This window comes from Chrysochloris asiatica, unplaced genomic scaffold (assembly GCF_000296735.1).
Source record: "Chrysochloris asiatica unplaced genomic scaffold, ChrAsi1.0 scaffold00047, whole genome shotgun sequence".
Lineage (NCBI taxonomy): Eukaryota > Metazoa > Chordata > Mammalia > Afrosoricida > Chrysochloridae > Chrysochloris > Chrysochloris asiatica.
Window position 1 is genome coordinate 686,456 of NW_006408565.1, and position 18,494 is coordinate 704,949.

General features: G+C 46.6%; 1 protein-coding gene across 1 annotated transcript in view; it reads left to right on the forward strand.

Annotated features, from left to right (window-relative positions):
* The window catches only part of CSMD2 (CUB and Sushi multiple domains 2), a 933,956-nt gene that overhangs the window by 537,728 nt on the left and 377,734 nt on the right, over positions 1–18,494 (forward strand). Inside the window, 2 exon segments of the mRNA XM_006862126.1 lie at positions 12,694–12,797; positions 15,771–15,883. Coding sequence (XP_006862188.1) covers positions 12,694–12,797; positions 15,771–15,883 — 217 coding nt within the window.

Sequence of the window (18,494 nt, forward strand, 5' to 3'; positions counted from 1 at the left end):
CTTGTACAGGGTTTCCGAGGACTGATTGGTGTGTTTGAACTGCCGACCTTGCAGAGCCTCACCAGTTAACAGGGTATGATTCAGGATCAGAAATGTCCTTCCTCTCAGGTACCATGTTTCTCTGATCCTCAGTCCCAGTCATGTGGTCCCTTGATCTCTGTTCTGCTTGGGCTAGTGTTAAAGCTGCTTTAGCACTTCCAATAAGTACCAAAAGGGCACCTCATTCTGCCCTAGGCCTTGATCTAAAGGCACTCATCTCAAACTCTGTGGGTCCGTAAACCTTGCTTCCTTGATAATGTGCCTGGACCTAACCCACTTCACAAGTGAGTCTCGTGCCCGAAGGCACTTAGCTTTCTTACTCCCTGAGCCTGGAAACCCATCCCTCTGGCCCCTGCTCTTGGTGCTTCCATTTCTCCACCATGTCTCTGACCCTTTGTCTCTTACATCTAGGGATTTCAGCACAGGGCTCTTGGAGACCAAAGGATGTGCTCCACTCTTGGCTTTTCTTTCTTACCTGTTTCAGAGATGGCTCATTTTAAACACTGAAGGATAGCAAAACTGACCAATCCCCATGATGGAATTTCATACACCCTATTTGCATGATTCCACCCAGTTATCTTGGAGTCCTGGTGTGGCACTGCTGGTTACTGTGCTCCACTGCAAGGTTGATTTGAACCACAAGGTCAGCGGTTCAGGTTCACCAGCTGCTCATTGGAAGCCCAATATAGGATCTCTAAAAGTCGGAATCGACTCTACAGCACATAACAACAACCACTCAATCATTTTATGAGAATTGTTTTGTTGTTAGGTGCCATCGAGTCGGTACCAACTCACAACGACCTTGCACAGTAAAACAAAACACTGCCCGATATGAGAATTACTGACTATAAATTAAAAGAGTCATATCAAATAATTCAATTTACCTTTGAAACTCTGGATAAATCTGGGTTCAAGAGAGAGAGCTGGGTATCCTATTGGTGGAGTAAGCCTAGGAACTAGACAACATTTTTTAGAAAAAACAAAGAGAATAAGAAAGGTTCTGAATGAACGGGGAACACCATCCTAATAGAAAGCAGACGAAAGAAAGGATCCAAGGAAGGAAACACAGGAGCGGCCTAAGAGGTAGAAGGGAAATCATTGCTGCAAAGGCAGGAAGGGTTTCCGAGGAAGCCACGTTGATGGTACAGTGCTGGAAAATGGTCTTGTTGGGTAAGGACTGAAATGAGGCCATGTACTTTGATGCAGTAAAAAGATCTTTCCATGGAGCTGTGGGGTCAGACACAAACAGCGGTGGGATAAAGAACAAATGGATGGGAGGTGAGACTCTGAAGGCCAGGAGTTTCATAATGAAACAAAAGGAGAAGAAAAGACAGTTCTGTGTGAGGGCATTTATTGTTGTTGCTATGTGCCATCAAGTCAGTTCTGACCCACAGCGACCCTGTATAGGGTTTTGAGGACTGGCTAGTGAGTTTGATCCAGGGACTTTGTGGCTCAAACCGACCTTGCAGTTCAGTGCTTATCCTAAAAGGTTTGAGCTGCTTTGGCATTTTTGTTTCATTTGCTTGTTTGTTTAGGCTATCTGAAACTTGATTCAAATGTCTGTAGACTGAGGACAGAGCAAGCAAAGAGGAAGAGAATGAAGCTGTATGGGCTTCAGAATGCTAGGGTTCCCTCTGCAAGGAAGGGGTCACCTTTACTTCTAAGGGAGAGGAGGAGGTGAAGAAACGCACTGTTACCAGAAGGGCTTGAGAGCTTTACCTGCACAAGTGTGGAGTTGGACATGTGCCCCTTGTCCCTCTCCTAAGCATTGGATGATTGTACATCTCAGCCACCTGCATACTGTGGAAATGAGGATCCTTCTAGAAGTCCATTCCCCTTGTAGGATTGCTGCTGGTCAAGCTTGGGAGGGAGCTAGGAGTGTTCCCCTGGCTAGGCCCCCAAAGATAGTAAGAAGGTCCAAAGAAATGCTCTAGTGTTGGAATGTGAAGATACCCGTATAAGCAGAGTATCTGTAAACTATGCAGTGGTTTTACACAGTGGGAATAAGAAGAACTTACTGTCTTATTGGGGAGCCATGTTAAGGGTATGTGTCCCTTCAATAAACCAGGAATAAACTTAATGAAAATACCCCAGTCCATCCCTCTGAAACCTTGTCAGATTCAGGACAAAATGAATAGAAGACCCAGAGAGAGTGGTACTGACTCACTCCACATGGAACCTCCACACACTCATTTTGTTCGAGATGTCCTCTGGAAATGGGATTTGGGCTGGCTTCTTCCTTCCTAGTGGTCAGTCTTTCCACAATAGTGGTCTCCAAACATGGTTAATCACAAGAAACACTTAAAGGACTTTTAAAAACATAGTTTTTTCTCCAGTTGTTTGGTATCTGAGGAACGACTGGTGAGTTTGAACCTTTGACTTTATGTCTAACAATCTAATGCTTATCCTACAGCTCCACACCAGGACTCCTGTATTTTTAAAGGGATCTCTCGGTGGTTCTGGTTAGACAAGCTTATATAATGAGGAACAGACTCTCCGAGGATATAGACAGGGACCATCTTCCACTACTTTCCCCATGCCACCCAGCCCAAACCACACTGAACTCCTGACTCTTCCAAGATTCGTAGACACACTAGGTCCTTTAAGATCTCTGTAGAGCATTGCTCCTTCCTCTGCCTCAATAACGCTTCCCGGAGTCATTTGTTGAAGTGCAGGTCATGATGTTCCTTGTTAGAATCTCTTTCCTTGTTGAGCATGGGTGCCCTGAAAGCAGAAATCCATTCTGAAGGCAAGAAATCCATTCAGTGGATTTCTTTCAGCAGCAAGCACAGAGCTGGGCACAGGTGGGGCTTTGCAAACATCTGAATGCATTCACGATGGACGGAGACACATCACTGCATCAGACAACTGTGAAGTGTGTTTCTACTCCTGTTGGTTGGGTTCCAGGTACAAGCTGTGTCCCAGGGCTGCCACCTGTTAGGACCTTTGAGCTCATGGAAGATGGGACTGATGAAGCATCCATGTTCAAGAACAAAGCCCATCCGGCTTCCATGCCACCTACTTGCACACATCTGCCTTTTTTTTGCAGCTTCTGTATTGAACTCAAGACATAGGATCCAATTTGCATATGAATCTCACTGAATTTGATCCAAGAGTCAATTCACCTTTCTAGAAAGGAAGGAAAAGCGAGACGAGAGACTATACATGAGGACAAAGAGGGAGAGGGAAGGGAGGGGACATGCAAGGAAGAGGGAAAGGAAAGCTCGTTTCATGAACTTCAAAGCCGAAGTCACAGCTTTCTGATAATTCACTCCTTGGGGGTCATCAATGTCACTCTTCTCTGTGTTGACCTGAAGAATGGAGAAATAAGTCTCCCAGCAGGTTCTCGCCGGCTAGTGCAAATGTCACAAGTGCATTTGTCAGTCTATTTAGTCACTCATTTATTCATTCAGCAAACATTTACAAAGGCCCCCCTTGTCCTGGGCCCTATGTGAAGAATTGGCTATCAGTGAAGTGTCCCCAGTGTGCCCAATAGCCCACCGTCTCAGGGCTGGGCAGCTCTGAACCAAAACCAATGAAATCAGTTGTCAGTGGATTCCTTCTGGCTAATGGTAGCCCCATGTGTTACAGGGTAAAGCTACACAATGGGTTTTTATTGACTGTAATCTTGATGATATGTGGATCATCACAATCATTGATAACATTGCCAATAATGGGAACTCCAGAACACTACAATGTGCTCATGCCAAAACCTGTTCCTAGACAGAGGCAGTCATTCAAACAGAACAGGAGGACCCTACACAGTTTAAAATCAGGAAGGATGTACACCAGGGTTGCTTCCTTTCACCAGACTTATTCAATCTGTTTGTTGAGCAAATACTCCAAGAAGCTGGATTGTATGATGAACATGGCATCAGGATTGGAGGAAGATGCGTTAACAACCTGTGATATGCAGATGATTCAACCTTACTAGCTGAAATCGAAGACTTGAAGTACTTACTGATGAAGATCAAAGCCTTCAGTATGGATTACACCTCAACATAAACCAAAATCCTCACAACTGGACTCAGTAAACAGATAAATCTGTCATTGGGGGCTTGCATCTTGTTCTGATGCTGAATAGGTGTCAGCAGAGCTTCTAGGGTAAGATAAACTAGGAGGAAAGGCCTGGTTATCAGCTTCCAAAACCCAGCCAGTGAAAGCTTTATAAATCACAGTGGCCTAATCCACAACCGACCTGGAGTGTAGTGCAGGCTCAGGTGGCACTGCCTTCTGTGCTGTACATGTGGGTGCCATGAGTTAGGGGCCAACTCAACCGCAGCTAATAACAAAACGAAGGAAGGGCTATCGACTAAACAACTATTCATTTGGCACAGAACCCCAAGGCACGAACTGTACCACAGTGGAATGTGTTTGAAGCAACACCTTGCCCACTTGTTTATTTCTCCACCTTTGCTAGTAGCTCATGAAGTACATTTAAAGGAAGCTGGAGTGCTTGGAAGCCCAGCTGGAAAACCATTACACCAGGTAGGGTGATGGTTTTCCAACTGTAAAGAATTTGATGGTAAATACTTTAGACTTCGAGATCCACCTAAGCTCTTCCTCACATATCTGTCTTCTTTTTTTTTTTTTTTTTTCACCAACCCTTTCGAAATTTAACAGCTATTCTTAACTCATGAGTCATACAAAAAAACAGGCCATTGGTAACCCTGCTCTAGGGGATGGTGAGGCACGGAGAGTTAAGGGTACGGAGTGAAGGATGGAGGGAAGGTAGAGCCCTGTTAGGAGGTTGTTACAGAAATGCAGACACTGCACAAAGCCACCTTAGTCCAGGTCTCCTGGGACTCCAGCTTCCCAGAAAATCCAGCTGTCAGCTCCTCTGTGACCTCACAGAACCATTGAGCCAGAGCCCTGTCTGTCTGATGGCTGGTCCTGAACAGCCCTCATAAGTGAGAAATGTCTTCCACAGACTAGGAATATCCTCCATGACTCTCAGGATCAAGTGGCTGTGTGTGTTCTGAGAGGAACAGTCCCCAGTTGCCCCTACCCTTCTTTTCCTCCAAAACCCTGTACCAGCCTCCTGGCTGGCCTCTCTGCCTCCAGCCTATCCTTCATTCTGAGTTTTTATTCCCAAAAAGCATTTCTGATTACTTACACTTTCCCGGTCAAAACCTGTATTTAGTAGCTTCCCAGAATCTTCCAGTGAGATCTGTCACTCAGCAGACCGGTACTCAAGCTGGCTGTTCTGCACATCCCACCACCCCGTCCCCCACTGCCCCGCCTGCTCTTCTGTGTCCTGCTCATGATCTGTTGCTGTCTAACCAATTCAAACTCACGACGACTCCACGGGTGTCAGAGAACTATGTTCCATAGGGTTTTCCATGGCTGACTTTCCAGAACTATATACCCAGGGCTGTCTTTTGACTCTAACCTTCAGTCATGTAGTTAGTAGCTGAGCATGTGAGCCCTTTGCACCACCTAGGCGCCCCTTTTAAGAATCCGGTTACCATTAAGTCAGTTCTGACTCAATGGTAACTGCATAGAGTTTTCAGTGACTGATTTTTCAGGAGTAGTTCACCAGGTCTTTCTACTGAGACAATCTTTCGTGTTAGCCATTTGTACCACACAGGGTGTCCCTCCTATTTATAGCTGACAGCATTTCCTGGACAGAGTCACCCTGCTGAAAGGCTCCACCTGAGTCTCTGTCTGCCTTCTTTGGCATCCATCAGCATTCACTGTGTGCTCCACAAAGTTGGCATTCAGCATCTTCTCTAAGTTGCCAGGCAATGAGGTAGCACTAAGAGGCAGCTAACCTGGTGCTTGACCCATAGCAGGTGCTGAGTCATTGTGATGATGGGTTCATTTGCTCAGTGGGTTTAAATCGGGTGGTGTCTGAGCTGTATACACATGTGCCTCCTTGATCATGTTTACTTCATGTGCTGCCATCCATCCTGTCTCAGGTGCTTTGTGAGCTGACGGATCTGCATGCTAGTCATAATAGGATCATGCTTTCAGACGAGGGCTAAAAGACGGGAATCTCAGTATACTGTGCACTGGTGTCCTGTCCCGAAGCAGCAGGCTGTAGCTGGGGTGCAGTCTGTTCAGGGGAATTAGCTGTTGTTGTGAAGTGCTGCCCAGTCATTTCTAACTCACAGTGACCATGTATAGAGGATCCAAGGAGCGACTGGTGAGTTTGAGCCACCGACCTTGCAGGCTGAGTGCTTTATCCTATGGTGTCACACACAAAACAAACTTGTTCCCACCCAGTCCTGCTGTGGCTCTGTAGGAGAAGCACAGGACTGAAAGGTCAGTTTGAACTGCTAAGTTATCTGTGCAAACTCACCAGCCGCTCCTCAAAAACCCTACCCAGGGTCCCTATGAGTCAGGACTGACCCAACGACACTTCACAACAACAGCACAAGTAGGGTCAGGTGCTGACAGATGTGGTTTGCATCAGTGGCTGTTATTACTAGAGAAGTGAGCCATTTTATGGGGCTGGTTCTGCCCTTCAGAGCAACATTTTCCCATGATGTTGTTGTTGTTTTCCCATGATAGGACTAGCATATACACTGGACTGTTAACCACAGGTCAGCACTTCAAACCCGCCAGCTGCTCCCTGGAAACCATATACAAGGTCACTATGAGTTGGAACCGGATCCACAGCCCTTCACAACAAGATCAGCAGCCATCTAGTAACCATGTGCTCTTTTTCCTGGAGGTGGCACCATAGGCTGGTACCTCCTACCCCACGATGGGCTGGATGAGCTGCTGGTGGTGGGAGGAATGTATCCAGGACCCTCCTTCTCCTGCAGAAGGCACCTCCCACCTCAGACTACTTGATGTTTGCTGAGCACCTGACAAGAGCTCAGGGGAGGCTTGAGAGAATCCACTGCCTTCTCCTCACAGACCTGAGACCTCACTAGAATGCTGTGAGGAGGTAGAGCAACAGGGCAATGAGGCAGACCTGCCTGCTGTGAGTCCCAAATCTACCACTTTGCTGTGTGATTTTATACAAGTTACTTAACCTCTCTGTGTCTCAGCTTTCTCATTTCTAAAATGGAGGTAATCATAGTACCTATTGTAGTGAGTTTTACATGAGTTGGCATATGTAATGTGTTTAGAGCAGAGGCTGGTGTCAGCAATTATGAAGAAGAAATCTTGTAAGAGAAAACTATCAAGTGAAGTGAGTAAGTGTCTCAAAGATTCTCCTAGACCAGGAGTCAGCAAACTACAGCCAAAGGGCCAAATGCAACCCACTGCTCATCTTTGTAAATAAAGTTGTTTTTTTTAACCCAGCCACGCCCATTGGTTTACTAGTTGACTGTGGCCACTTTTGCACAACCTCAGAAGATCTGAGTTGTTGGCTATGTTGTTAAGTGCTATCGAGTCAGTTTCAACCCATAACAACCCTGTATAGGGTTTCCACGGAGCAGCTGGTGACCTTGGACTGCTGACCTTGTGGTTTAAATTGACTTTGCAGTCCAGCACATTAACCCACAGCACCATTACTCTTAGGGCCTTCACAGAAAAAGCTTGCCAACCCCTGTCACACTGGTTGCTACTGTGAGGGACTGGAGATCATAGGAACGCATCTGTACTGGAGAGTCAGGAGAGGCATCCTTGGGGAGGTAGGATTAGGGACATGTTCTCCCATGACTATTTTCTGAGCTCGCCTGAGCTAGCTAGCAGACAGGCCCTGGCAGTACAGAGGTACCCTGACCCCTGACCTCCGGGAGGTCATGGTGTACTGCAGGAGAGATAAGCAGGTGAGTACTGCAGTAAGGTGAGAGGCAGGTGCTGGGTAGGGAGCACTCCGGGAAACCAGGGAGCACTGTGTGAAGCGGAAGAAAAGGTGCTTGGGGACTGGGGAGAGGCAGAAACTGCTGCAAGTCAGAGTGGTGAATGTACCAGTATGGTGGGATGCTGATGGAGTGCTAAAGGAAATGGCAGCATCACTCTGGGGACAGGACTGTGGAGGGTGAGGGACAAAAAGGAGAGTCCAGCCTCAGCCAGAAATCCTCAAATGATGGCATAAGTCAGCAAGGAGCATGGGGTGGGCTTCGCCTCTTGGCTGGAAATCCAGATGGGCCAAGGAGTCCCTAATCACTACTGAATTGTGTCTCATCTCCTCTTTTCTAACCCAGCCCCACCATCGTCCTATGGCAACCCCACATCCTCCCTCATCTAGAACAGGTACTACCAGTCAGTGTGACAGAGTGTAACTGCCACATAGGGTTTTCTAGACTGTCATCTTTACAAAGCAGATCACTAGGGCTTTCTCCTGACGGTTCACTGGGTGGGTTGGATCAGGAAGGCTCCTTAGAATATTGGTTGGCATACTGCTACAGCCCAGTCTTTAGTCACTTGGCTTTCAACTCACTCTCAAAGGTGTTGATCCTAAATCTCTTGTCACATCCTCACTTAAAACTCGCATAGTTCCCTTTTGTCTTCAGGACAAAGCCCCCTCAGCCTTAGACAGTCTTTCATAATCTGGCTTCTCCTACTTTTCTCATTTCCCTTCTCTTCATTTCCGTCTCACTTAAGCAAACAACAAAAACAATCTGTTCCCTTTTTGTCAGTTCCAACTGTGCCCCATAGGATTTTCAGAGTTTGTAAACTTTCTGAAGCAGATCACCACATCACCTTTCTTCCAAGGCCTCTCTGGATGGGTTCAAATTGCCAACTTTGAATTAGTACTTAGGTACTTCACCATTAGTGCCCAGAAGTCTAGACCAGTCATGCCATCTACGAGTCTTCCACCTGCCTGGATTGCTTCTCCTTCTCTATACACTTGTTGGACATCAGTTCGTCTTCCAGACTTAGCTCGGGCTTCATTTCCTCCAGAGGCCATCTAATCTTCCTCCCAACCAGTGGCACTCGTCTTCTCTTCTGTCCTGTCTGTAGACCCACTGTGTGTGTGTGGCTCTTCTTAATGCTGAGCGGTTCCTCTCTGGGACTCCTGGGCCTACTGCAGAAGGCCCTGCATCTGTGCTTCCAGGACTAGGAATGACTGCACCTCAAGTTTCCTGCTAGGAGACCTGAAGGCACCTTGGGGTGAGGCTCTTCTGGCATGTGGGCAGTGCATGGTGCCAGTGCAGAAGAAAGCTGCAGAATGTGTCAACTACAAGTAAACAAGAAATATCCATGGAAGGTCTGTGTTCTCTATTCCTTAGGTTGTGGAAAAGAAAACATAGGCTCAACTTCAGCCTCCCATTGGGGGAGGGAAGACTCTCATGTGGCTGAAACCAGATTGAAACAGACAAGAAAAGACCCAGATTGGACAATAGAAGTGCGCACGTCTTATGTGCCCTATTTTCATGAATGGTCCTGCCACATACCTGCCCAGTTGCCCAAGCCAGAAATCTGCAAGTCATCCGAGATCCCTCCCTCTTCTTCACTCCCCTCAGTGGTGTCACTAGGGTTGTTTCAGTGAATACACTAACTCATGGTGTGTCTCACACACACACACACCATGGACCTCCTCCCATATCAGACCCTACAGAATCCTTAGCAACGTTTATTGTTAATTTTAATCATGAACTAAAATGTGATAAATATCACTGCAAATTGCTTAAGTGTAATTTGAACGTAGTATTTCTTAGATTATACGAATACTAACAAAATTGTTTTGTAAAATCTTCCTATAGTGAGTTATAATAGTATTAGTTACACCACTAGTAACTGTTGGGAGTCTTTTTTGATGACCTCACAAATACCTGTTTTTGTTGTTAGGTACCATTGAGTCGGTACCCTATGCACAACTGAACGAAACACTGACTGGTCCTGGACCAACCTCACAATCATTGCTACAGATGAGCCCATTGCTGCTGTCATTGTATCGATCCATCTTGCTGGAGGTCTTCCTCTTTTTCTCAGACACTCCACTTTACCAAACATGATATCCTCCTCCACAGACTGGTCCCTCCTGACAATATGTCCCAAGTGTGAGAGACGAAGTCTGGCCATCCTGGATTCCAGAGAGCATTCTGGCTGCACTTCTTCCAACACAGATCAGTTTCACGATATATGACGCAAAGATTGAAGTTGTCAAAGGTTTCATTTTGCTGGGGTCAACCATGAACACTCTATGGAAGCAACAGTCAAGAAATCAAACTACATGTTGCATTAAGCAAATCTGCTGCACAAGACCTCTTTAAAAGTGTTGAAGAGCAAAGATGTCAGCTTGAGGATTAAGGTGCACCTGACCCAAGCCATGGTATTTTCAGTAACCTCATATGCATGCAGAAGTTGGACAGTGAATAAGGAAGACTGTAGAAGAATTGATGCATTTGAGTTATGGTGTTTGAGGGGAATATTAAAAGTACTGTGGACTGCCAGAGGAACAAACCGATCTGTGTTGGAATTCACAAATACTAATTACCCAAATATTGTAACTGAAGCACCAGAAAATGTGATAAAATCAGCAACTATGAAAACAACAGCAATGAAAACAACAACATATGCAGGCAAAACCAAGGGATTGGAAGCAGTACGGTAATTGGGTAATGATGACAACTCTGACCAGAGCAAATTAGAAGGTCTCAAGAGTAAATTAGCATAGAATTTTAAGCCTGGTAGGCATATTGATAAATGTAAGCCACACTTACAAACAATGTTGTTGTTGCTATAACTAACTATAGGAGTATTTTCTATAAAAATGAGAATACATTTCTGCTGAAACCCTGCACAACAGCTTTATAGACAGTCATTTGGTGTCACCCTCTCTGACCATGTCACCTGGTACAGTCTGTATCCTCCTGTGGACACCACTGTCCTGGAGACCCACATCTGCTCCCACCCTGATCAATACACTTCTCCATGGAAAGGACACACATAAGGAGCTAGAAGGGTTGGCAGCCCCATGACTGGGAGTTCCCAACTTAGGATGGGTTCCCTTCTGAAGACGGACGTAAAGTCAGTTCTGACTTACGTAAGTCAAATACCTCTTTTTTTGTTGTTAAAGTTTTCATTGTTATTATTGTCCTTTATTATCAGTATCTTTATAAATCTGGCAGTGTTTTGGACAGTAAATTATAAAACTGAATGTCTGCGAGTCAACCTCTGAGAATGATAACATCTGCAAATTACGTGCTATATGTAATAAGATGTAAAAACAAAAATTATTTAAAAGGATGTTGTGATGCCACTAGTAATGCCACTGCTTACCCCATACCCTTCCAGTCACAAAGCCTTAAAGGTCTCGAGAGTCCGACCCTCTTCTCATCCTATCACTGTTCATTGGAAAAGACCTCCACCCCCATCTAACCCCGTAGACTCCCACAAAGCCTAAGAGCTCTCCTCACCACCTCTCCACCTCTGGCTCCTTCCTGCCATATCAGCTTACACACCAGCAATCAGACCTTTCTCACCCCATCAAGTTACCCCATTACTGATCCTCCCTCAGGATACACCCACCTCCTTGAGATGGAGGTCATGAAACACTTAAGACTGAGCCCCAGGCAAACATCTCAAGTTGTTGGCCTTCCTAAGTCCCTTCCTTGTCCTAAGTGCTGAACCACATTGTCCTTCAAGGTGAGGGCAGCTTCCAGGTGTACTCAACCACTGTTTGTAGACCTGCCTCTGCTAGACATTCAGCAACTTGTTCTGGAATGTCTCATCCCTGCCCCACTCAAGCCCTGTGCACCTGATTCCTTCCTAGAATATCTCCCTCACCATCCCAATACCCCTCTTGGTCTGATGGAGTAGCCTGTATCTTTCCAAATCCCCCCAGATGCTACCATCATGACCAGCCTCCCCTTCCTGCTCTTAGCACAAGTTGGGCTAGATCCCTGTGTTTCCATAGCCCCATGCATCTTTATCCCTGCCAAAGTATTTATCTACTGATGTCCTGGACAGTGAAATGCTCAACTACTCACTGGAAGGTTGGCAGTTCAAACCTACTCAGAGGTTCCTTGGAAGACAAGTCTGATGACCTGCTTCCTAAAGGGCACAGCCTTGAAAACTCTATGGAGCACAGCCCTGCTCTACAACTCGGGAGTCATCATGGGTCAGAATCAGCTCCAAGGATGGGTTTTGAATGTGGTTATCAGTTTATTTCCTACCCCAAGGGTAGGAACCATGTCTTGCTAGTTGTTGAAACCCACTTCCTAGCCTGGCATATGATGAGTGCTTAGAAAGTATTTGTGGAAGCACTCAAACAAGTTACGAAGGGAAAGAAATCTGGTTGAAATCTCCTTTCTGGAACATTTATTTATTCAACAAATAAAACAAGATTGAGAAGATCAGTCAGAAGCCAGACTGCAGGTCCCTAAGGGCAAGAAAGCTGAGATTCCACATGTGGCCTGAAACACTGCCACCAAGCCCATGGGGATTTCTGTGCAAGAAAGCATGAAGAAAGGGTCTGATCATCTTGCAGTCAGACAGATGTGCCTGGTGTTGCCATGACAGCTCCCAGAATTGGCCAGGTGTGCCATGAACATCTCTAGAAAAAGTAAGAGACCCCAGACACTGCAGGGCCTGGAGAGAGATTGTTCCCTCTCATGGAGGTGACATGGAAATGGTCAGCCTGCATTGAGGAGTCTGGGGTGGTGTCACTGGGAACTCTGGGCATCGGGACATAACCTAGAACATTCTTACCATCCTCCAAGCTTTAGGCATCTTCACATTTCCTTTTGAAGTTAAGTATCTTCTCACAGCCACTGCCGACTCCCTAATCCTGGTCTCCCTCCCTAGGTGATCAAGCTCGCCTTTGAGGAATTTGACTTGGAGAGGGGCTATGACACCTTGACAGTCGGGGATGGTGGGCAGGACGGGGACCAGAAAACTGTTCTGTACATGTAAGTGAAGTGGTATGTCTGCTCGGGTATGGTTGTGGGTGGTGTAGATGGGCTCGTCGAGTTCCCCAGGCCACCCTCCTGCAAGAACAGGTCATGCAGCACTCTGGCTTCCAGAACAATCCCTCTGCCTCTCTCTACCCATACCAAGGGAAATAGAGAACTGAACCAGATTCCCACTGGAAATTCAAAAGACGAGCAAGCTCTGAGAGAGTGAGCAGGGAACTTGAGGTTTTGTGCGTGAGTCTAGAGCCGCCCACTTTGCCTGACACTCTGAGCCACATAGGCAGTCTGATGTCCCACAAAGACAGTTTTGTGACTTCCATGCATGTTCCATAAAGTAGATGGTTTCAGAGAACCGGGACCATATAGATGTAGTGAGAACAATTTCTAAAGCTGTGGGATAGGCTCGTCGGTATCAGGCTGTCCTGGGATTCTCCTATGTTAATTCATCACTCAGTTATTGAGAATCTTCATTTCCAACCACCATCAGCCTGGGCAGTGTATGTGGCTGAGCTTCAGAGAGACAGGTCTGGTCCTGTTCATCTGCCCCGCCAAGAAGAGGACGTTCACAAACATTGAGCCCAAGCCTTGGATGAGAACTATCACATGAGTTATTTCAATTCATCCCAACAGCCTTGCAAAAAAAGTGTAATCATTCCCATTTAATAAGTGAGGGAACCTAGGCTCAGAGTCATTAAATATCTTGCAGAAGATTGTGAAGTTAGCAGGTAGTATAACCAGCACTTGAGTGAGAGCATGTCTATGGATTCCTATCAAGGACCCCATCTCATTTCCCCACTCCCTTCCACCAGGCTAGCTCCTCTCCAACACCTCAGGTTTTAATGCTGAATGAGAAATGACTCTTCAGCTACTTTACCCACAGGCCATTCTGTTGTGGGTGTGCCCTCTGCTTCCCCCACACCTACCTGGAAAAGCTGCTATCAAGATAGTTAAACAGCTCCTGGATGTTACCCACTGTGGCAAGTCATGTGACTGGGACTTGGGCTCTATCAGAATAAAAAATTGGAATGTGAGCCCAGGAAAGTCCCCATACCCACCACATGCCACCCCTGTTTGCATGTTCCCCTCACTCACCTCCTGCTCTGGCTTGCTCTCCATACAAGTGAGTCAGCTCAGTGTGCCTAAGATACACAGATCCTAGATCCATCTCCTCCTGTAACCTTCTGTGCTTTGTCACAGAAGGGACCTTGGAACCCTGGAGCTGAAAAGGCGCTTGGGGTTCACACAACACAACTGTCTCATTTAGCATGGATTGGAAAAGCCCAAAGAAGCTCAACCCTTTGCCCAAAGGTTCAACAACAAATAAATGATAGAGCCAAGGTTTGTGCCCAGATCTCTGGACCAGACTGGTTTGAGTGAGTGCCCAACATGTTCTGTAACAGTCCCCTAGCTGTGGGATGCTGACTCTCCCCATCACCCCAATTCTCGTTAGCCCACCATTGACCTCAGATCTTCAGGGAAATACATGCAAAATGGTTGAGCTCCTTTATTAACATAATTAGGTCTAGCAATTATGATTAGGAACACCAACAGCCTTGGCCTTCTCCCCTGTTCCAGGCCTGCCCATGTAATGAGTCAGCACTGACCTGGCTTCCCCCCTTACTCATTACAGAATGTTAGACTCAGGGCTTAGTCCCCCAGACCAGGGATGACATGGGCCAGGCTGATGCTCTGTGGTCTATCCTGGCTCTACCTCATAGTCCCTGTGTTGTGATGTTCATCTCTCTTCAGCTGACTTAACAACCACCCACCGCCAAGCTTTGAGATTCCCAGGTGGGTCAGATTGGGACCCATTAATCTAGCCTCCACCTCTGCCCATGCTGTTGCTCCTCTGGTCTCCATGGTAGGAGGAAGCCAGGCCAGAAGGGATTAGAACACCTGAATGGGGTTTGTCTTCTGGAGCCCCCCCCCCCCCAGGCCACACGGGGGACACCTGGATCCCCCACTCTCTGTCAGACTGTCCTTGGGGAAGTCACTGACAATTTTATACCTCTGTCTTCCCATCTGTGAAGGGGATGGCAACCCCCACCTCACTGGGCTCCTGGGGGCATTCTGTGAGGCAGAGGTTGAACTTGGGCAGTGCAGTGTCTGTCTTTGGAAGACGTTTATTAATTACGAGTTGAAACAGATTCCTCCCCAGGCTTCAAATTCCTTCTTCAGAAAGCACAACCCCAGAGGGATGGCTACACATTAAGTCTCATTACTACATGGAATGGAAGACCCAAGCTTCCATATAGGGAAGTGGGTTTCTGCAATACCAGGTGCATAGGAGATCAAAGGCCACAAGAGTGCAGACACTCATTGATTAGATTTGTATACCACCATCCCTGAACGGTGTGGCGCTGTGGGTTAATGCGCCAGACTGCAAAGCCATTTGAACTGCAAGATCGGTGGTTCAAGCTCACCATCTGCTCCTTGGAAACCCTGTACAGGGTCGCTATGGGTCGGAATTGACTCGACGGCACTTCACAACATCCCTGAACCCAAGGAACCCTGGTGACAATCCAAGTTATAGTGCTTCACTGTAATGACAAGGTCAATGTGATTAGACTGGATAGACCAGCAGCGGCTCTGCAGGAGAAAGGCCCGCTGCCTGCTCCCATAAAGACTAGAACCTTGGGAACCCTATGGAGCGGTTCTGCCCTGTCCTATGGCTTCACTGAGTAGAAAGCATGCAGTGGCACACAACAACATCTTTGTGTCCTGAGCCAATGATGACACCGATCTCGCTCCTCAGCCCAGGAACCGGGGCGACGTCACAAGAGAAGTACGGCGTCTTCCCAGCAAGTGGAGCACATGCTGCTCATTCCAGTGTCACAAAACTGTGGAGCCCAGAACTTGTCACAAATGGACCTGGATCCTAGCTATTCCTGTAGCTGTGGTTGCCTGGGCAGTCTTTGTATTTGAGTGCCTTGGTGGGGTGCACCCTTCTAAATCTCTCTGTCCTGACAGTCTGACAGGTACATCCGTCCCAGATCTGATTGTCAGCACCAACCATCAAATGTGGCTTCTCTTCCAGACCGACAGCAGTGGCAGCTCCCTGGGATTCAAGGCTTCTTATGAAGGTAACTGCTTTGGGGGAGATGGATGACTACTGCATGGGGCAGGCAGAGACTGGGAGACTGTATTTGGAGTCAGAAATGTTGGGTTCCAATCCAGTTATGTTCTGTATTGGCTTCCTCTCTCCAGACAAATTCTTTGACTTTCTCTGAGCCCCAACTTTTCTCTTGATCCAGTAGGCCCCAGGTTGTTTTGATGATGATATGAGAGAAATCACTTAACATGCTGAGCCCACAGCACCAAGCCATACATCAGCTCCACCACCTATTCATATTGGGCCCATATCCACCTTCAGTATTAGGACCAGTTGCCACTGAGCCAATCCTGACTCTTGGCCCCCATGTGTTCAGAATAGAACTTTGCTCCATAGGGTTTTCAGTGACTGATTTTTCAGAAGTAAATCACCAGGCCTTTCTTTCTGTGTACCTTTGGATGGACTCAAACTCTAATCTTTGGACTAGCAGCCAAGTGTATTAACCATTTCCACCACCCAGGGACTCCAACTGATTCCAACTCAGTAACCCAGGATCGGCCAGTGTTTTGTTCTGCTGTGTATGTATAAGGTCACTATGAGTCGGTACTGCCTTGATGGCACCTAACAACAATAACCCTATATGGGGTTTTCTAGGAGCAGCTGGTAGGTTTTGAACCACTGACCTTGTGCTTAGCACTCCAGTGCTTATCCTACAGCTCCACAGCAGGACTCCTTAGACCTTTTAAAAAACTCTTAAAATTTCTGAGCTTCGCTTACTTTTCAAAATCTTTTAACTGGGAACAGTAGTTTCCCACATAGCCCACTCCAGTGCTGTGGATATGATGGTAGGCTAGGTACAGAGACACACCAACCAGGCTGGTGGTCTGAGGAGGATGCAGATGAGAGTGGTCTTCATCTCTTGCTGGGAACAGGCAGTACGAGAACAGCAAACTCTGGGAATCCAAGAAATATGCCCCTCCTCTTACTCGCCACACTCTTGCAGACTTCCTCTTGGCCAATGAGTGCTACTCGCAAAAAAGGGAAGGAGAAGCCAGTCCACAAATATTTGTTAAACTCCCGTCATATACTAGACACGATACCAGCAGTCCCTGGTATTTTCACTAGTCTCCTCCAGCACCATAATTCAAATGCACCGACTCTTCCCTGGTCTTCTTACTCATTGTCCAAATTCCACATGCATCTGAGGCAACTGAAAATGCAATGGCTTACAGACAGAGCCAATGGGAGCACACAGAAAGGATCACGAAAGGCTTTATCAAGAAAACGAACCTTCACAGCTTTCAAATGAGTAAGTGTAGCTACTAGAGGCCTGGTGGTGCTGTGGGTTAAGCATTTGTCTGTTCACCAAAAGTTCTGAGGTTTGAACCCACCACCTACTCAGTGGCAGTCCACTTCCATAAAGATTTACGGTTTTGGAAACCCTTTGAGATAGCTCTCTTCTGACCGATAGGGTTTCTCTCTGAGTCAAAATCTACCCAATAACAGTGTGGAGAGTCCGTGGGTGGTGCAAATGGCGAACACTGTCAGCTGCTAGCCCCAAAACAGATGGTTCTAGTCTACTCAGAGTTGCCATGGAAGAAAAGCATGGCCATCCCCTTTCACAGAAAGCAGCCATTGAAAACTCTACATAGCACATTTCTACTCTGACACACTTGGGACTCTCTGTGAGTTGGAATCAACTTAATGGCAAATAGTAACTGATGGTAGAGAGAGAGAAAGCAGGCAAAGAAGGGAAGACGGCATGAGACTGATCATTTTACATGAAAATATCTCAGGGAATAGCCCATAGCACATGCAGCTCAGTGGAGCTCCCCCCTCTACATTCCCACCCCCAGTGTAAAGCAGGTGCTGGATTCTGTCTTCTCATTGGGTACACGAGAGACGAGTCCAGATTTCCCACACAGAAATACATGTTCAGATACCCACCAGGGGACACACAGTGGATCATTTATTCTCAGAGTACATCTGGGCGAAACACGTAGAGTGATGATTGCCAAGTTCAAATCCTGGTTCTGTAGTTTCCTAACTCCATGGGAAGGCATGGAATCTCTCTAGGGCTCTGTTTGTTCATCTGTGAAATGGCTATGACAATACAGCCTATGTCAGGTTACAAGTGGGAGCATAAGAAATGTTGCCAATAGCAAAGCAGGAAGTTGCTAATAAGGGAGTAAGTGGATAGTAAAATTAATGGGCTTTTTGAGTGTATGACGTTACACACAAGCAGCTGGGGTCTGACAGAATCTAGAGACCCCGACTCAGGACCATACTCTGTCACTCACTCCTTTGAAAATAGGAATGACTGAATTTGTCAGTGCTAGATTTGCATTTGAAGTTGTTTTCTGCCATTTCTAAAATTCTATGTATGTTCAGCAAGGAGTGGTTCCAGAAGTGGAGAGGAATGATTCCATGTCATTCTTGTGCCCTTACTCTGTCCATATTTTATCAATGACTTGGATAAGACATAAATCACATGAGCTTGCAGATAAATGGTACACCGATTGGCAAGTAGGGTATGCAGACAGATCTTGGTAGAGTCGAGTGGTTGGCTAACTGAACGGGAGAGCATGGAATGGAAGTAAATATAAAGCCCTGTTGTATGGCTCCAAAATTTAGCTGCTAGA